Raw genomic sequence first — 22,035 nt, forward strand, 5'->3', positions numbered from 1 at the left:
CTCTGAGCAAAAATTATTGGTAGTTTCTCATGCAGACATTTGATGTTGAGAGTACATCACACAAAATACAAAATCAATTGCTAGAAGTGGTTGTATTTGCTTCTGCCCATTTCAGTATGATTATTATTGTGAATACGATGTATTAAACAGATTTTTCTCTTATTTTCACAAGTCATCCTACACCAAGTCTATGGACACATCCTTAATGGAAGCCAAAGACTAGAAAATAACTGAAAATGTATCAAAATATTCTGGATGCATCGGTCCATTAATTTACCATTCCTTTAGTAAGATAAGGTGATAATAGAAACCATATTGTAATAGAAAGATAGATAGACAAAGAGAGAAAGAAAAAAGGGGGAATTAAACAGATATCATTATTATCCTTGGAATTTCTTACTCTTTAAAGAATTGTAATAGTACATAGAAAAGGATGCTCCATGCTTTCTCCAATGTCACTTACCCATTTGGCATAAGAGCCAAATAAAACAGCAAGCCCTTGAAATTAGAAAAAGTAACTAAAAGTACTTTGGAAGAAGGATTTAATCCCTGCCAAATTATTTAAAATATTCAACAAATAGGTCCTTAATGAGAGTTTTCCAGATGTTTTCAACTTTAAAACATATAGATAATGCCATAAGTCTACAGAAAGGCTTATCTACATGATTTGTCAAATAAATTGGGAATTGTTATAGTTCAAGTCCAACACATATTTTTCAGGTCAGAAAAGGCTACAGTAAACAGACAAAATGTGTATATTTCTTCTGAAAAGTGTCTTGTATAAACAAAATGCCTTGGAACAGTAATATGCATTAATATCAGTAATAACTGATATTGCAGTCTTTTTAGAAATACAGAATACTCATTCCACCTCCTTTCTTTTTCATAGACTCCAAAATCTTTGGCTCTGAATGGCAGAAGCGTTGGTGTGTTCTTGACAATACAGCTTTCTACTATTATGCAAATGAAAAAAGTAGGTAACACCACATCCATGCTTTCTGTTCCTTCACTGAATCATGAGACTGTATTCATAACTAGTCATGAATTTCCAGTTGATCAACTGGAGAAGACAGCAGTAAAAGAAATACTATTGCCCAAAATTCATTTTAACACTGTAGCTCTTTTATTCTCTGATATTTTCTGCATTTATTAAAAACATTAAAGTAGTTCTACATGCAAGGAACCCAGGGAGATAAAAATCAAATTGTTAACTCTCCTATATAACATGTAAAACTGAGGGGGAAAATATCTACTAAGGTTTGCAAACAATTGGAAATTGAATATGGATCTTCCTGATCCAAATGCAACAGAAGCATTACATCATATTGGCTCTTTTAGATGGGTGGTGAATTAGCCATCATACAGTGTGGAATGATGCCATTAGATGCAGCCTTAAGATGAAGAAGATGGTTGTATTCTAACATCCTTGTCAGTTAAAGATGAGAGACATGGAGAAATAGAGACACAAGACCCTGTGTATATAAAGTAGACCCCATTTTTTCCCCATTAGTTGTCAGATAGGCTTTAATCCTCCCCTAAATGACCATATATAATTTTGTGTGTCATCATGTATAAATATTTTTGGGTTATGCTCCATCAGATGCATATAAACAGGCTAATACTTCCAATTGAATTTAGCATGCCTTAGACAGATGGGCTCCAATTATATTGTATCTACTACGCAGAAAAATTGAATGCAGGTTAAATGTGCAGTATATATATATACATGTATGTACATATGTATGTGTATATGTGTGTTTGTATACACACGCATGCACACACACACACACACACATAGAGAGAGAGAAAGGAAGAAATAGCAGAGTGAAGGAAGATTGTGTTGGACTTTCTGAACTAGTGATAGGCCTTTTTCCACCACAATTCATGAAATGGCAGATGCTGGGTCTAGGAAAATGTAGATGTACAAATCCATAAAATCAGTCCCATATTCCCAAACACACTGTAGTTTGACCGAGAAAAAAGAGTATGGAAGAGGCTGATGGAACAAGAATAGACTTAATTCTCAGAAGCTAGCATCATTGACATCACAGGAACAAAATGCACGTGTATCAGGTGACTGAACCTCTTAGGCTGGTGTTTTGAAGTCTCAAAACTCATCTCTCAGAATCCAACACCCTCTTTTGGTGTAGCAGCTTAGGAGTTCCTGCTGCCACTAATTATTCTCCTAGAGGCACCACATCCAGCCCACATCCAGCCCAGTGTGTGTGAGAGAGATGGGCTCACTCATATTGTGCAGCCTTACTGGTCATTATAATGCCTATAGCACAATGTCCTGCTCATGTAACATAGAATAATGTAACTAAAAGATTCATTACTTCCTTTGTGGGGGGGAGACAAACTGATTTCAGAAGAAATAAACTAAATCAAAATTTTAGATTTTTGGAAAAAAGATCATTTACAGTGGTACTCAGCTCATGAGAGAAAGAGCTGGTAACTTAGAAAATCAGATATAAAAAATTTGGAACAAAAATACAGTGCTCCAGGTAAGCAACAATATAGTGATGGTCTTCTGAAAGAGAATTCTCTGAAAGAGAATATCAAATTAATATTATCAATTACAAGAAAATTTTATGGAGAAAAATGTATTTTTGGCATTGAGGCCTGAAGTATTTAATACAAATTCACACCAAGTTCAACTTTCAATTTCATACATTGTACAAAGAAAAAAGAAATTCAGTTTCACACAGAAACATTTTCCATAAAAATAAAGTCTTCTCATAGCAAAAATTCTGTGTTTCTGTTTTTACCTGATTTTACTTATCCTTCCACCAAATTGGGTGGAACTTGGGTATCTGTATGTGACAAAGAGTGTCTCTCCTTCATGAGAATATGTTTAGTGAATGTCTAAGCATGCTTAACTTCTAGTCTACCTCTGTACTTCTCCTGAATCACTGATAGACAATCATAACACCCCAACCCTTATTTTGTTCCCGTGATATCACAATGTTAATATTAAATGGTGAATCACTATACATTAGTGATGTGATTTCCTGATAATTTTTGATAGGAAGTAAAAAAAGGAAGGGTTCATAGCACCTATAATGGGGGAGGGAGGGGTTGGAATATTTCATCTATCCACTGGTGTGATATCATAACATAATTCTGTCTGTAGCTATAAAAACTCCTTCCCCACTAAAATAGATGTGTTTTAATAAAACAGCATCTTCTAGCAGTCCTAATCAACGATTTAATTGGGAAGGTAGGGAGCACTGCCTTTTGGTCAGAATCTGCCTTTTGATCCTGCAACATGGATCCTGTGGAATGATCCTCCCTTTTTTATTACCCTCCTGCATATTAGCTTGAAGCAAATACATATGTCAAGTCTGCCATATGGAGACAGCTTTAAATTGCTTCATCTAGCAGCTGTTCAGAAGTGGAGAGTTATTTCTGTGCAATTTTTTTCAAGCTGTTGCAAACTTGAGAGGAAGGGTTGATGCCAGAATGAAGAAAATCTAAAATAAAAATCCTGTGCACTCAGAGCAGTTCATCAGGCATGGATCAATTAAAAGCTTATTCTGTATGGCAGTTGTAATATGAATATTAGTCCTAAGTCAGAGTTCCAATAAAAACATAGCTCTTTTATATATCCAGAATATTGTACATCCATAATCAAAAATGACATTTTAAATTAAATCATTAATGCCAATGTATCTGATTGTCAAGCTCATATGCAAATGAAAATATAAAAGGGAATGTACATCCTTCTAATGGGGCTCAAGTGATTCATAAGAGGGAACTTTTTTTTCTTAAAATAAAATGCATTTTGAAGGAGTACAGGTAATCCTTGATTTATAACAGTTCATTCAGTGATCAATCAAAGTTACAATGGCACTGAAAAATGTGAGTTTATGATTATTTTTCACAGTTACGACCTTTGTAGCATCCCCAGGATCATATGATCAAAATTCAGATGCTTGGCAACTGGTTCATATTTATGACCATTGCTGTATCCCAAGGTCATGTGATCCCCTTTTGCAACCTTCTGACAAGCAAAGTCAATGGGGAAGCCAGATTCATTTAACAACTGGATTACTAATTTAACAACTGCAGTGATTCACTTAACAGCTATGGCAAGAAAAGTTGTAAAATGGGACAAAACTCGCTTAACAAATGTCTCACTTAGCAACAGAAGTTTTGGGCTCAATTGTGGTCATAAGCTGAGGACTGCCTGTATGGCATGAATAAAAGAATGATTAAATTTTTCTCTGCTGTCCATACTTTAGTCATCATTCTATAAGATGCCCAAAGTCACTTTTGATAATGATATGGCTGGCATAACATTTAATAATAAATAAATAAGTAAAAACTAAATATAAGGAATCTTGAAGACCTTAAATAGGAGAAGTAATTACAAAACAAGATAGCAATTAAAAATTTATGAATACCAATAATGACTCATCACTGCTATTGCTATTATATAGGCAAACAACCAAAAGGCATATTTGCTATTGAGAACTACCACGCTCAGCTAGTTCCCTATCTGCGCAAGGATTCCCGAAGAGATTGCTGCTTTGAGTTGACTTCTCCTGGTAAACGAACCTATGAGGTAATAATTAACAGACATGGAAAATTCTTTCTGCCAACATGAACTGTAGGAAGAGTTTTCATCAAGAAATTTAGTCATAATAAGTGTTTAATAAGGGGAAGGATGACATTCTACATTCTGTATCTTGGAAGATACTCAGTGAAATGTTTGGGCTTCCTTTGTCATTAATCATGTTTGTAGAGGTCTACCCAAGTAGAATTTTATAAACAGTACTGTCTATCTGTTTATTTATCCATCCATTTATCTTAATTAGTTGTAAAATTCTAATATCCTGACTTAAAGAATATTTTACTATATAAAGCTTAAAATGTTTTTGAACTGCTCTGAAATGCTTGCCCCAGAATTTAGCTAGAAAGTCAGCTTGGCATGGCAAGACAAAAACTTGTATTATGATTCTTTATGTTTACTACATATATATTTCACTGCTGTATTTTTTAATCTATTTTTTTCCTGGAATTGTTTTATTTCACATGGTTATAGGAATAATCAAGAATAATCAACTACTACTACTATTACTACTACTGCTGCTGCTGCTACTACTACTACAACTACTTAAATGAAGCTATTTTGAAGTATTGATTGCCCTCTGCCAGTGTTACTTCTTATATCCATTTAAATCCAGTGGTTCTATTTTCTGCGGTTCCCATGATTTAATAAATGCCTTGCTTTGCATTCCTCAGGCTTGGGGCTGTCTGATAGCCATTGAAATTGTTCTGGGAAATTTTGCTTTTAGCATGAATCCTATATTCTCCTGTGCACAACATTCAGATTTTATAATTTTTTGCTAAGGGAATGAGATATTCCTCTTTCTTTCTACTAACTAATGCATATTCAACATTTACATCAAAATATGTAGAATTAAAAACTGAATTAAAAGCCACTGTAATCCCCCTGCACAATTGTTTTTCTCATTCTACTTGACTTAACTTATCCAGTGGAAGGGCCTAGACATTGTTGCTCCAGAGCTAATATGAATTAATTTATGCTGAGTTTGAAGTTGACACAACCCAATCAACATGTGAAAATCCCACCCAGTAAAATTAATTGAGATTCAAGGCTGTTCAAAATATCTTAAGTGAACCAGACCCTGTTCTTTGGATCTAATAGATTGCTGCTTCTCATTCCCATACTTTTTTCCCCTGATTAGCCTGATAGCTAGCTATTCTTCTGACTCTTCATTCAGTGTTTATCTCTGCATCCTTCCTTATATTGAGCAAGGTGATAGCGAAGCAAAATATCCTCTGCCTTATTAGTAGAGTGAAATAATTCCCCTTTCAAAATACACCCTGACCTAGAATATCACCCAAAGAGATGTGGCATTGTGAGTCAATATCTGAATCTTCATCTACATTGTTAACATAAATCTATTAATGCATAACTTTCTCCATGCGTGTTATTTTTGGTCCCCAAATCTATTCCAACACCAGTGTATTCCTGTGGCAGAGTTTGCATTTTAATCTGATGTATCTCCAGTCATCACACATTGACCATTGTTTGGTTTCCTTTCAATATATATATGGACAGCCTCTTCTGAGAAAAGTGGTGTGCCCTTTTATGATTATTTAAAAATACTCACATGGTCTACGTGAGTAATGTGAATTGCATGAGATGATATGTGCTTTCTGGGATTCCAAAGTAAACTCAGACATACAGAAAAGTTCACTTCCTCATTCCTCAATGAGTCTATTTAGATTTTTAAAATAAGTGAACAAATGTAAAAATAACATTTTTAAAAAAGGGGGGGGGACTATTTTACACAGAATGAGAAGAGATGAATAGTTGTGGAAATGAAGGACATTCTGATATTTGTCCAGACAAAAATATTACTGTATAAGGCTTATTTACCTATTCATATCTAAATCATTACCTTTCTTATTGTTCACTGATTCAGCAACTGAATGGATAAACTATCTTAAAAAACTCTACTGCATTTCAAATGATCCAAGGAAGTAATAGGATATCATTGTTGCATGTGGCTCTGAATTCATTCTTAATAATGACGTACATATGAATGAATGAATGAATGAACGAATGAATGAATGAATGAATGAATGGAGGTAGTCCTCGACTTATAAAAGTTCATTTAGTAGCCGTTTGAAGTTACAATGGCACTGAAATATGTGACTAATTACCGTTTTTCACACTTACGACCACTGCAGCCACCCCCATGGTCACATGATCAAAATTCAGACACTTAGAATTTACTCATATTTATGATGGTTGCAGTGTCCTTGGGTCATGTGATCCCTTTTGTGACCTTCTGACAAATAAAGTCAATGGGGAAGCCAGATTCATTCAACAGCCATATTACTAACTTAACAACTGCAGTGATTCACTTAACAACTGTGGCAAGAAAAGTCATAAAATGGGCAAAATTTATTTAACAAATGTCTTGCTTAGCAACAGAAATTTTGGGCTTAATTGTGGTCACAAGTTGAAGACTACATGTAGAACATAGTACCAATGGCATGTGATCTGCACTGATGGTGGTGCCATATTTAAGTATCCAGCATGTAAATCAATGCAGGTAGTTCTTGATTTACAACCATTCATATAGTGATTGTTGGAAGTTATGATGGCACTGAAAAAAGTGACTTATTACTGTTTTTCATAATTATAACCGTTGTAGAATCTCCATAGTCACGTTACCAAACTTCAGATGCTTGACAACTGTCTCGTATTTATGACACTTACAGCAGTGGTGGGATTCAAATATGTGAACAATTGGTTCTCTGTGTGGATGCCGCTTCTGGAAGTCCATTCTGGGCCTTGGCAACAAAAAATTAGCCACCAGTTCTACCGAACTGGTGCGAACTGGCTGAATCCCACCACTAAGTTGCAGTGCTCTTGAGTCATGTGATCACCTTTTGTGACCTTTTAACAAACAAAGTCAATGGAGAAGCCAGATTCAGTTAACAACAGTGTTACTAATTTAACTGTAGTGATTCGCTTAACAATAGTAGCAAGAAAAGTTATAAAATAGGGCAAAATTCATCTAACAAATGTCTTGCTTAGCAACAGAAATTTTGGGCTCAATTATGGTTGTAAGTTGAGAATTATCTATATACATTTGGCATTCTGATTTTTTTTTCTTTTGCAGTTCACAGCTGCTAATCCTGCAGAAGCTATAGACTGGGTAGATCATATCACATTTCTGCTGAAAGGTGAGTCCCTTAGGAAGGATTAAACCCATACTTTAATTATAATAATTAACCAATGAATCAATTACATATTTCTCAATCAACTATGGACATCAGTAGCCTTAATTAATCCATCAATTTGTGGTCATTCTCTTCAGTTTTCACAAAGTGGAAGGAGAAGAAATATTTTCCTAAATGTTCAAGTGAACCTGAGAGGAAAAAACAGACATTTATGCTCAGTGTCACATGTATGAACATATCTATCCTGTTCTTCTGGACCTTTGACAATCACTCTCCTGTATCTCTGCCTTCTCTGAAGATATTCACTTTTATACCAGTCCCGGGATGATATTGGTAAAGTCCAGACGGGTAACAACTTTGCAATATTCTGCTTTATTTTATTTATTTGTTTGTTTGTTTATATTTCATATTTGTTAATCACCCAACTCACTCAGAGATTTTTGAAGGAGATATTAAAAAATTCTTCTCTACTCAAGTTATGCTTACCACTCTTACACCCAATGATCACAAGACTATTTGCATTTATCTTTGGCATCCCACAGGATTTCAAGATCTATTTATTTATCTGATCGTTATTATCAAGATTTTCCACATAAGTGTTGCTAGTATTATAATTCTTCGTACCTATCTTTTTCATCCTATTCCAGAATTCATGCCCTTATTCTTCCTTCAGAAATGCTGCATATATGGATACTGATCACATCAACAGGATTTTCTTTTTCTATTATTATTATTATAATAATAATAATAATAATAATAATAATAATAATAATAATAATAATAATAATAATAATAATAATAATAATAATAATAATGAAAATACTAAATAACTCAGGACATGGCTATCAAACATCAAAAACATCTGCCAGACTATCCCACCTCCTTTACATGGATGATCTGAAGCTGTATGGAAAAACATCATCTGAAATAGAATTGCTGCTCAACACTGTCTGCATATATAGCCAAGATATTGCAATGGAGTTTGGCTTGGACAAATGTACCACACTAACTATCAAACAAGGAAAATAGTGAAAACTGAAGGAATCAAGAAGCCCCACGAAAATAACATTGAGTCTGGATGAGGAAGATTACTACAAATATTTGGGTATCCTTCAAGCTGACAACATCAAGGACACTGAAGTCAAGAAAAAGGTAATACATCAAGAGAGTGAAGAAGATCTTAAAGTTCAAACTCAATGGAGGAAATACCATGAAGGCAATCAACACCTGGGCAATTCCAGTCATTAGATACACAGCTGGAATAGTGGACTGGACTCAAGCAGAACTAAAAGCAATGGATAGGAAGACCAGAAAAATAATGACAATGAATCATGCCCTTCATCCATGCAGTGACATTGACAGACTCTATCTGTCAAGGCAAATAGGTGGGCATGGAATGCTGCAAGTACATCAGATGGTTGAAGAAGAAATATCTGAAGGACAATGATGAAGATGCACTGAAATTAGTATATCAGGAAGGCTTACTGACTCCTGGAGAGACCAAACTGGCCTACAAGAAACACCAAATGAAGAACAGAATAGAGGCATGGGAAGACAAAGCACAACATGGCCAGCACATTAAAAAAATAGCTGGGAAAGCAGATAATAACAAGACCTGGCAATGGCTAAGAGCAGGAAAATTGAAGAAAGAGACTGAGGGACTAATTCTGGCTGCACAAGACCAAGCCTTAAGGACAAATGCATACAAAGTCAAAATTGAGAAGACAGCAACAGACAGTAAGTGCCACCTATGCAAAGAAGCTGAAGAAACAGTGGACAACCTGGTAAGCTGCTGCAAGAAGATCGCACAGACTGACTACAAGCAGTGGCATAACAAAGTAGCAACAATGATGCATTGGAAGATCTGCAAGAAATATCATTTGCCTGTAAGCAAGAACTGGTGGGATCATGAAATAGAGAAAGTCATAGAAAATGATAAAATTAAACTGCTCTGGGACTTCAGAATTCAAACAGACAAACACCTGCAACATAACACTCTGGACTTAACAATTGTCGATAAGAAAGACAAAAAAGTCTGGATAGTGAACATTGCAGTGCCTGGAGACAGTAGAATAGATGAGAAAGAACTGGAGAAGATAACAAAATACAAAGACGTACAAATAGAAATAGAAAGACTGTGGCAAAGGCAAGCAAGGGTAGTACCAATAGTAATAGGCGCCTTGGGTGCAATCCCAAAACAACTGGAGCACCACTTGAACACCATTGGCATTGACAAATTTGCCATTAGTCAATTGCAAAAGGCAGCCTTACTAGGAACTGCTTCCATCCTGCGACGATATCTGTAATACCATCAAACATCCACATCTGCCTATCCCAGGTCCTTGGTAAAGTCTCGATAGGCAGACAAAAATGCCAAATCCAGTCTGAACATCTGGCTGACTGTGTGATGATGATGATGATGATGATGATGATGATGATGATGATTAATAATAATAATAATAATAATAATAATAATAATAATAATAATAATAATAATAATAATAATAATAATAATAATAATAATAAAGTTGGAAGGGACGTTGGAGGTTGACCTCTTGAAAGCAGTTCCTAGGTTCCACAGACTTCAGTTAACGTATCAGGTACTGTATACCTTAGAATCATAGAATCATAGGACTAGAAAAGACCTTGGAGGTCTTTTAGTCCAACCTCTTGTCCAAGGCAGGAGGCCTATACCATCCTGGACAAATAGCTGTCCAATCTTTTCTTGAAAACCTTCAGCAATGGAGCACCCACAATTCTGGGAAGCAAGCTATTCCATTGGTTAATGTTTCACACCTATCAGGAAATTTCTCCTTAGTTCCAGGTTGAATCTCTCTTTAATGAGCTTTCACCCATTGTTTTTTGTTCTGCCCTCAGGTGCTTTGGAGAATAAGTCAATTCCCTCTTCTCTGTATCATCCCCTCATGTATTTGAAGATAGCTATCATGTCACCTCTAATCTCTCTTTGTTAGACTAGACATACCTTAGTTCCCTTAACTGTTCATAATATGGTTTAGCCTCCAGACCTTTGTCAACTTTGTTGCTTTTCTCTGCACTTTTTAAGGCCTCAGCATCTTTGTTTTATTGTGGTGACTTGATCTGGACACTGTATGCCAGTTGTGGCCTCAGTAGTGCAGTATAGTGCAGTGCTATAACTTCTGTTATCTTGATGCTATCACTCTATTGATATAGACTGCATTGACTTTTTTTGCAGCTGCAACAAACTGCTGGCTTATACTTAAATGATGGTCCTTTAGGACACCTAGATCCCTTTCACAGTTACTACTGTTGAACTAGGTACTCCCTATTCTACCCTGTGCATTTATTTTTTCCTGCCCAAAGACAGCACCTTACTTATTTCACCATTGAACTGCATCTTGTTGGATAGAGCCCAAAGCTCAAGTATGTCAAAATTCTAAATCTTGAGTCTATTTTCCAAGGTGTTGCCAATTTCCCCATCTTGATGTAGTCTGCAAATTTGATTAGTTCCCCTTCTATTGTCTTATCTCGATCATTAATGAAAATGTGGAACAGCACTGAGCCCAAGGCAGAACCTTGAGATATCCCACTTTCACTGAAATTCAAAAGTACTAGATCCACAGCACTTCCACTGCTTTAATCACTTTATCAAAAAAGGCAATAAGGTTTGCCTCTAGATTCTCCACCTTCTCTTCCAGCAATCCAATCAGTTTACACTTGATGCAGGTATAATTTGAGTTCTCCATAAGCAGGAATATAACGATGGCACAAACCTTGCAGGACACTATGGTGTCCATGATTTTGGTATTGTCCATATAAATGCTTCCAATAAATCCAAGGCAAACAAACGTTTTAGATCCAAGGCAAACAGAATATTGTTATCTATATTTTCAATATATATCACATGGATTTTGCTTCCAGATATTGAAAACAACTTCCTTTACTGTTGAAGAATCTTATAGGTCCTTTGAATATATCTATTGTTACCTTCTTCAAAAGAGTTGGTCAATCGAAAGGATATCTGATTGATGTGTTTTTTAATGCATGGATATAAGTAGTTTGAGCTTTTCCCAATTCCGTCTCCTTATTAATATTCTTTTTTAAATCAATTTCCACATTATCTCAGTTGCATCCTAGTTACCACATGGTGGCTAAGAGAGCTATGCTCCTGTCCTTTCGTTCCCTAATTTCTCTAGGAAGAATTTGATCTATTGCAACAGAAGATCCACCAGTCATCCAGACTTTGTACATTTCTACCTCATAGCTTTATTCTTAGAAATCACACAGACAGATCTTCTCCAGGATGATCTGTCCCTACCCTGGCCTATTCAGATCATCCAATAGGCACCCATTCTAAGGTCTTTATAATTACCCTATCAAGTGCTAGTCTGGGGTTTATTTCTTGACTGCTACTTCGTTTACTGTCGATAGCTTAACCCTAAAAGGCAGAAGCTACTCACTATTTGTTTGTTTATATTTTTATTTTGTATTTATTTATTTTATTTATGTAATTGTTATTAGTATGGTTATTAATATGGTCTTTTAATATTTAATCTTAGCCCATTTTTCACTGTACTCCTTTTATTATTAGAGCTTTCAAATAATTTCCGTTTTCAGCCATTAGGGTAGTCTCATCAACACAGAGCAGCTTATTGATGTTTCCTCCTCCGAATTCAAAATCATGTTCATCTTCTTCCGATTCAGCATCTTTCAATATACATTTAGCATACACATTGAATGAATGTAGAATATATAGCCTTCATTCACTTATTTTTTTGAGCTAAAGCCAGTCTTTTTGCCATATTTTGTCAGGACTATGGCTTCCTGACTATGTATAAATTTGACATGAGAACAATGATATTATTAAAATATATTCCACATGGTCAACATGACTGAAGGCCTTTCTGTAATCAGTGAAGTACATATTAGCTTTTTGTATTCTTTGGCTTTCTCAATTATTGAGCAATTAGCAATAATGGTTCTTGTTCCTTAGCCTTTTCTAAAACTAGGTTGAGCATCTGATATCTCCCTTTCAATTTACAGCTCTAATCTGCATTAGATGATCATGCTAGAAATAATCCTCCTTGTTTGAGTAGAATTGTGTCGCCAGTGAACTCTTCTTAAATTCCTAAGAACTTTGGATATGTGTCTGCATTTAAAATAGATTTTCTATCATTGTACAAAAACATCTGCATACACTTCTAAGAATCTTAGCTTAGCTTAGCTTTTCAATAGATGTACTCATTTAGACAAAATCATAAAACACAGTGACGTCTGAAAGTCACAGAAAATTTAAGGCAAAGTTTAATCAAAAACTCCAAATTGGATAACTTTGTTCTAAGTATTTTCTTATTAATTTTAAGTGTTTTGTCAATTAAAGACTAACATCAAAGGTAATCCCATTTATCCTTACAAAAATAAATCACCTAGGAAGAGAAATCCTGATTAGCCCAAAGTTATATAAGAAGTTTAATGATGAACAGATTTCAATCAGGTGTTCTTGGATAAAATCCAGTATTTTATCCCCACATACACACACTATGTTCCTCCCAACATACACACACTATTATAAGTTATACAGGTTACTCTGGAGCTCTTCTTAGTATGGCTCAATCAGGGTTTCTCATTACATGGAAGAATACATCGATGCACATCTAGTCTTCTGGCCTCTTTATTCTTGCAGTACACATGAAGATAATTTGAACCTTCCCTTACTTCACCAATTAAATGGCAATATTTGGTAATTATTGAACTTGCAGCAGGTTGTTAAGTGGCCTAGATATGATAGTACCTGCTCAATAAACATACTTAAAATGAAAGAAAACCAGGTGATATGTGAAAGCACCAAACAAAATGAGTTTGGGGCTATTAAGGTTTTGCTAAAGAAATAGAGAGATTTGAAGAATGCATCACTAAGAAGAAAAGGTACAGGCAAGGATAGCTATGGTAGAAAAGTAATAAGCTTCTAAAAGTACACCCTCATATCCAGATCATGACATACAAGCTAGCATTTTCTTAGCAAATTTTGATCATAGTTTTAATGCTCAAGGTGGGGAATAATGATAAAAGATATTTCTCCCACATTTTTCTTGTTTAAAGGAAATGTATATGAGCCTTAATCCAATATTCATAGAAATGTATTTAGTTGGTTTTTTAGACTGATTAAAAATCTCAGATCTATGATCTTGTCATCTGAATTGAGACAAATCTACCCGAAATCCAAAATATGCCATGTCTTGTTTTTGTTTTATTTTATTTTGTACTGTCTACAGGGTTTATTCTTCCCAATTTTCTGGATACCTTTTAGGTATATAAACCAACCTGAAAATAATGAAACTTAATGTGCAGGATGGATTAATCAAAACCTAAAATCACATTTCCACTTTTGTGAAGACATTTTTTGAGTTATAAACGATGCATGCTCTCAAAGCGTCCTCTGCTGGTCAAAATGCAAAGCCCATATTGTGAATGCTATTTAAGGTACTACGATAGAAAATAAAATTTATTATTGCTTTGTTGTTTTTGTTACTAAGCTACATTTTTCACTCTAAAAATTCATTGATGGTGGGACCAAATTTCATGTATAGGTTGTTAGTTAAGTTTATAGATACTTTGAATAATATCCTGCTTAACAGTGAGAATAATACCCTGCTTGCGAGAATTACAGATTTAAGATGTATCTGCATTAATATTTAAGATCCTCCTATCTGTTATGGGAATCCCTTGCACTGAATTCCATAGCTAGTTCTAGTTTTGACCCACAGATGTATAAATACAATAGGAGATGGCATGTTAAAATTTCATGCTATGTTAATAAATTTATAACAAGCAACTCTTCTGGCTCCACTGCTGCCACCATGCTATATCACAAACTGCCAAACAGCTAATCAGTGCACTGGGCATCATGGCTGAGCTCTGCTTTCAATTGAGTTGCAAAATTCAGAAAATGTAACAATTTCATGAACCAGAATAAGGCATCTGCAGCACACCACTGTTTCTGTGGCATTTGCACTGTATGCATAGCAGAGGTTATTTTATTAAGTTTTTAAAGTTTTATGTGTCTTCATGAATTTGTAATAATAGAAATAAGGATCTCAGCAGAATGTGGTCTACTAGGCTGTTAGAATTAAGTTACTTCCTTTCAGAACATTTGTTCTGATTGTTATGGGGGGGATGAAAGTTGTATCCCTTTGTTTTTCTTTATGATTGTGCATGGATTTGGCCACGTGATGAAACGTAAATGGAAAAGGCAACACAAAAAGATGTTGGCATTCCAGAGGGGCATTGCTACCTTTATTTTTAGCAAGCAAGCAGTAATCTTGTTGTATCTGCCAGGCAAATGGCTCCCTCTCTCTCTCTCTCTCTCTCTCTCCATAGCTTATTATTATTTTCTTCTTTTTTATCTTTCAGATATGAACTCCTTCATTATCCCCTGTGAGGAAGAAGAGGGGGAGGAGGAGGAAGAAGAGGAAGAAGAAGAGAAGGAAAAGGACCACAGTAATACTGATAAAGAAGAGGCTTATGATGACATAGAGAGTTTTGATACCCCAAGTGTAACATTTAGTCAGGATTTCACTTTGGACCTGGACAAAGAGGAGCCCATGGTGCAGGAGAAAGAGTGCATTTATGAAGTTCTTCCAGGTGAGTCATTCAAGTTAGGAATACTGGAAGTTTTAGTTTTAACCCATTTGTAGGGCAGTACTTTGGAGAAGACTACTCAGATAGTTTACTTAAGTTTACTTATATTTTAAAGGACTTTTTTGTCAATGAAATAATTTACTCGAAATAATTTATACAAAACATCATGCTTATACAATTTGCAACTGAAAGTCAGTAAAAAAAAAGTCAGATTAGAAATATGTACGAATTACCTCAATTGGCTGAAAAAACAATTAGATTATTTGAAAAGACAGAATGACATATATCACTGGATTACTTTCTCTGGTCTTCTTTTTACATATGGCAGGGTTTTCTACAAATTCTGGGCCAATAATACACCTAAGCTATATGCTGAAAATAAGCACTTATCACCATGTTTAGTTTTGGTGCATTATTGATCCTTTCAGTTTTATGTTACTTTCAGCATGAAATCAGAAGTATAATCAAGAGGATTCTATGAAACAAGCTTTCAGTCTCCCATTTGTAAAATACATCTGAAATTGATTAAAATTGTTCTGACTATTTGCAATATCAAGAGCTAGGAACACGAATTTGTAGAAAAGCCTGCTTGCCATATGTTGGCAAGTCTAGAGTAAAGAGCAGCCAGTTGGTGCTTGACTTATTGGCAAATAGTTGAGCACAGAGAATTTCAGCTAATAACTGAGTATCTCATCCCAATCTCAAGTTCCACTCGAATCATTCCCAAACTAGCATCCTGTCCCTCTGTTTATTAAAACAAAAAGTAAATTGTTAAAATGTTCCCTCTCCTGCAGTTCATGTATTACTGCACAGATATCTATGTATGTTTATCCATTGCTTTGCAAAAACATATCATAGGTAATTTGAGGAAACACTTTTCAGTTCAGAAATGTAAGGATTTATAAATATAAATAATTGCACTGAAAAACCTCCAATGCTTTTCCATCATGGCAGCAAATCTCTATTGTCTTTCAAAGCCCAACATGTATTATTGCCATACCAGTATGTCTCAAAGATGCTTTTTCAAAAGGCAATAGTACTTTTTTTTCCTTGAGAAAATGTTTTGCTTCTTATCCAAGTAGCTTCATCAGTTCTGGCAGGATGGTGCTGGCAATGGAAGGATTAATTCTGACAGAATGAGGGGAAGGGGGTTAGAATGATCATATTTCTTTGCGGTCATCTGATCGTTAGCACTCTCTCTGAGAGCTCTTGAAGCCACTTATCTGTCCCCTCAGGGTCACACGTATCAGAGTGCAAATGGGGGTTGAATTTTCTTGAAACTGCTGAAAGGACTGCGTTGTAGACAGGAGATAGGTGATGTCTTACCCTTTCCCCTCTTTTGAGAGAGGGCTGCTCAGTGTTAACGTAAATGACCTCTTTTACCTCTCCTTCAAACCAATGGTCCTCTCTATCCAGAATGTGGACTTTCTCAGTCTGTGGACTGAGAATCTCCACAGACATTTGCTATACCAGTACTTATCCATTTGGTATTTTCTCCTAATTATGTCAATGTATTGCTAACATTGGAGCCCAAATGGTTGGTAAGAATCTATGCCAATGGGAGGAGAAACTACCCCATGAAGCATGAGAAAGCCATATGTTACTGATTCTGAAGCTGCACTTTTTGGGCTAAAAGAACATTTCCCTGCTCAAGGATTAAAAAAAAAGTATTGTTACAAGGATAACTCATGTTCTTAAATTCCCAGTGTTGATCTCATGTGATTGTCAGAATGGGGTTCATATTGCCCCAGTGCCAAAATATTAATACTAAGGCTTAGCTGTTCTTTGGAAGGCCTCTGGAAAGACTGTTTGTGTTGTTCCAAAGAGGAAAGGTGTACTTTGTCCTCACCCAAATTGAGTATCACTTGAAAATTGATTGTAAAAAAGGTTTCAGATTAGGGATTTTGAAAGCTGAGATTCATGGGATACTGAATTCTGTGAAGTTTATTTGTATCAATATCTGATGGAGTAAAAAAATAAATGGAACTCTTGGGGTAAACAACACATAGAGGCATAGATATATCTGTATAAATGAGTAATGTCTCTATAAACAAGGGCAGTGCTGAAGCCAAGGCAATAAAAAATATGACGAATAATACAGAAGTTAATTTTCTTAAAAGAAAATTATTATCTTTGTTTTTACATTGTGTGAGCAGAACTTATTTGAAATAACAGATTGCTAAATTAGACAACAAAATTATTGATCATACATGAATTAAACAAAGAGAGAAACTATTTGGGCCTGCAAACAGAGCTTTTTGACTCTTATGTCTCATAATCTGTTATAAATCATTCTTCTATCCCTGCTAATACATTTTAAATGCAAGAGAGAGAGTTTTCTAAGTTATTAAGGAAAATATTCCCTGTCATTAAAACTATTTCTTAAATTTCCTAATTACTCATTAGGCTATAAGATGAAATCATAATGATAGGTTCATTCATGCTAATCAGCACAACCAAAATTCATAGGAATATTCGTTCTCTTTTCTGTTAATATGAGGGGGCAAAACTAAGACAATAGGATTAGTAATCCACACTAAATCATCATTCTGCCCAGTGCACATGGAGAATGGCAAATTTGTTCCACCAGTCTGATTAGGATTTCTTGGTATCTTGATGCAGGATAATCTGCATATCAGTTTCATTCTGTATATAGAAAGAACTTACATTTCCAGACATGCTCATATCTTTTCTTGTGCATGTAACACAGCCACACAAAAGGGTCTAGACATCTTCCAAATGAGGATTCCAGGATCAGAGTGGAAAGTCTATTTTGAAGCTCCTTGGGAATTATAACTTCTTCTTTGTAAAGATATTTATTGAAATAAGAGAAAATAAGAAAGAGAGCAACCACACGAGGGGAAAAAACAATTTGCTAGGGCTATAGTGGATCCAGACTGCTTGTAGCTAACTCTGCAAAGTCTAAAGTATCTGGTATACAAATCACTGCACATATGAAAAACCTAAGCCACACATTATAAAAATCCATGGTCTCTCAGACAAATATTCTGGGCAAGAATAGCAATTTGATAAGGATAAAGAATCTGGCAAGCTCATTTCTGAGACCCAAGGACTAGCTTTCAGGCCTTGGCAGCATTCCTTTCTGTCAGTCCCAATCCTTCAGACATGATGCAGGGTCGCTGCAACAAAGGTCACAAGAGTACTGCATCTCTGAACTGAATACCAGAATAGGGAGATGGAGAAGAACCATGCTTTTCTGTATACTGATTCATGTAGAAGTCATAGATTCTTCATCTAGCTTTTTTTCAATGTCCTCTCAGGGGGTTTTCTCCCTCTCCCCGAAGCCCTAAGTAGAAGAAAAGGAAAGATAGATTCTAAGTGCTATCACCATCTGAAGAAGACAAAATAGAATGAATTTTACAAAATCTTTTAGAGAGAATTTTTTCTCTGATTCCAGTGCAAAAGATAATTAATAGAGAAGGATAATGCACTTTTGTCCTTTGGGTATTCTACACCTCATGGACAAAGTTAGGGATTTTCCAATTCTGCATAAATATTAATATTTAAATATCACGCTCTGTCAAAAGAAGGTCTTTCCTCAAGGACCACACACTTTACAGTATCTTTGCTAGCGTTTTTTTTTAATGGTTGCAACATAGAATAAACATTTTTTTTCCAAGGTATTACTTTACCATCTGATGCAAACTTCAGAAGAAAGATTCTGGAAAAGAAATTGATTACTTCCATCCTGTATTTGAATCTCTAAGTCACAAACCACCTTTGGAAATAGAATAATTATTGTGAACATGATTTTCTATTCTTACCTTATTCTTCATTCATTATTATAAGAGAAAAATGACTAATCTACATTATTTATTTAGTTATTTAGTTAGGGTCCTCAGTTTGAATTTTTGTGTCCATTCTATGGAAGTACTAGCTATTTTGAATTCAGGAATGATCTCAGTGAGATTTGATAAATAAAAACATAGACACTTCTGGTTTTTTTGCTTTTTTAAAGTATCTATACTTTCCGAGGTCAGCAATCTAACTGACAGATCAAACAAATATTTAATAATTCAGTGCCTATAAACCTATCTTCCTAACAACTGTACCCTAGAATTAATAAGTACTTACAATCCTGACATCTCTTAAAGAATAGCACCCAACCATCTGATTGTCAAGTACATGCATGGACTTTCACATCAGCTATACGGATATGGAGGATAAAGCTGTGGATAGTAACATTTCACATCAGTCTTTACACAATCAAATTACTTCATTTACTGGGACAAGAGCATAACTTTAAAAATAAAATACTCTAAAGATGCTCAGAAGCACTAATATCATTATTCTCTCATACATGCCAGCTCAGATTTAAGTTTAAAAAAGCTCTGGTAGTTGTGGCAAATTAGATCCCTCCCATGAATCTGATTGAAGATGTCTCATGCCTCTCCTCACCCCACTTTTTTTCCTATCCTACCCACCCCTCTCTTCAACCTGGAGATTTTAAAGACATTGTGAAGCCATATCTCCATGCTGTTTACAACTGCACAATCCTTCCATTCATACAGTATATCCCTTCCCCCAAGTCTCCAACTGATATACTGAAGTAGGCCTGCATTTGGGGCAGATCCTCCAAGGAGCTGTGTTTTAATGTTGCAATTTGATTCAATTTTCCACTCTATAAAATTACCCATCATTGTTCGTTGCTTCCTAACAGACACCTTCACTCTTAATTTAACAATCCTATCGAATTCTGCCTCGGAAATTGGAAAAATTTATCACCTGTGAAATTTTATTTTTCCTTGGTTGTATCTGTTTTTGTAAAACTTCATTAGCAATGATGACTTGCTGAGGAAATTATCTTTCTGACTCTCTCCTTCTTCTAAGCAGCTCATTCTGTTCCATTCTTAAAAAACCATTCAAACACAACTGAGAATTTTATTTGCATAATAAAAAGCATGCCACACAAACCCAGAAACAAATAAAAAATGTATCTGCTGAGTTTTTGGGGTTCCTGCAATAATCAGACCAGTGGCTCATTTCAAATTTTATCCTTTCTTCTGATGACTAACCAAGTACATTCATAGTAGGGTGGCAATTTTCAGGCTCTATTTAGCTTTTTGTCATAGCCAGCAAATACTAACAAGTAGATTTTATCTGGGCAGTTAATCAACCATGCAGCTCTTGAGTGGTGACCATTTCAAAATCCTGTGGCAATGAGTTTCAGAGACTGCTTGAAAACCCTGCCTTATTTATATACTACTAAAACTGTCATCATGACCTTTAATTGGATGAAATGGTCGATCATATGGCAACCATGTATGAATCTTGGTTCTTCAAGAGGGCTAGCTTATAGAATGTATCCAAAATCCAGGACTCATGACTCCCAAGGGAATGAATTTTGGGAAAGCTGTGGCTCCTTTGGAATTTTATTTTCAATGTTCTTTGACATTTCCCAACCAGTCTCGCATTCTTTTGCTCCCTTTCCTCCCAGCAGCAGTTACTTACCTGCTTGCTGGATAAGATAGGGAAGGGAAGGGGAAGGAAAGTGGAACAAAGAGGAAACAACCATGCTACCCCCTCACTAGTTCTCCACTCTGTGCCACCCCAAGCACTCTCCTCATCCTCCACAGCCCTCCTGCTTGATCATGCAGCATATCTTGCACATCCCTATGTATTTTTCCTGATCCACACTGCCCCCCATACACCTTCTGTGACCCACACCTGAAACCTCTTGTTTGTTCCCATGAATTCTTTTCAACCCACACTGCCCACCATGCATCTTCTCTACTCATGAGCACCTCTTTAATAACCTCTATACACCCTTCCCAAACTGTGCTATTACCTCATGTGCTGTCCCTGACCTGCACAGCACCTCTTGCACATTTCCAAGCACTCCTTCTCAACCCGCACCACTCCTGGCATGCTATCCCCACCTGGCATGGCACCTCTCCCATACACCCATGTAACTCCCATGCATTCTTCTTTTCCTATCTTGCTTCTGCCAACCCTATCTGAGCTTGCTTCTGCCAACCCTATCTGGGGGTGTCTCATGCATCCCCGGGCTACCATTTGTGACCTAAACCACATCCCATGCTCTTCTTAAGCCACTCAGCATCTCTGGTGCACACCCATATATCCTTTTCCCAATCACATGGCACCTCTTGAAGACCCCCATGTATCATTTTTGATCCATGGTTCCCCACACCCCCTCACTTCCTTCCCAACCAACAGTAGCCACTTACCTGGCTGCTGGCCTTGGGATTACAACTTCCTGCTGACTTCCCCAATGACTTTCTTCTTGCATTGAAAGTAAGTGGGGAAGCTAGCAGAAATTTGAGGGAGGGAGGGAGGGAGAAAGGAAGATTAAGATTTCCAATATTCCTTGCCAGCTGTCCATAAGGAAACTTAATGAGGAAGTTAGTAGGAAATTGGAAATTGCTCCCACTCACACTGCTTTTTTGCCCAGCAGTGGTCATTCTGTTTCTCTGTTTAGGTGAGGAACTATCTCTGAAATAATGACTCTGCAGGGCACAGGTTGTCTAGTGTTTATTTATTGGATTTTTACCCCGCCCTTCTCCTTGCGGACTCAGGGCGGCTAACAGCCTGATAAAAACAAATACAAAAAATACCAAAATACTATCATTAAAACATAATTAAAAGGAAATATTAGATTGGCCATTGTTATTTTAAAATTTTATTTAAAACCCCGCTAAAAATTACCCC

The 22,035-nt window shown here is 36.0% G+C and overlaps 1 protein-coding gene across 1 annotated transcript in view; it reads left to right on the top strand.

Annotated features, from left to right (window-relative positions):
* SKAP1 (src kinase associated phosphoprotein 1) overlaps nt 1-22,035 on the top strand; it is a 130,339-nt gene that overhangs the window by 67,623 nt on the left and 40,681 nt on the right. The window contains exons 3-6 of the mRNA XM_029283044.1: nt 890-973; nt 4,443-4,567; nt 7,668-7,731; nt 15,118-15,258. Of these exons, the coding sequence (XP_029138877.1) occupies nt 890-973; nt 4,443-4,567; nt 7,668-7,731; nt 15,118-15,258 (414 nt within the window). The remainder of the gene's footprint in view (nt 1-889; nt 974-4,442; nt 4,568-7,667; nt 7,732-15,117; nt 15,259-22,035) is intronic.

This window comes from Protobothrops mucrosquamatus, unplaced genomic scaffold (assembly GCF_001527695.2).
Source record: "Protobothrops mucrosquamatus isolate PMUCROS unplaced genomic scaffold, P.Mucros_1.0 scaffold10, whole genome shotgun sequence".
Taxonomy (NCBI): domain Eukaryota; kingdom Metazoa; phylum Chordata; class Lepidosauria; order Squamata; family Viperidae; genus Protobothrops; species Protobothrops mucrosquamatus.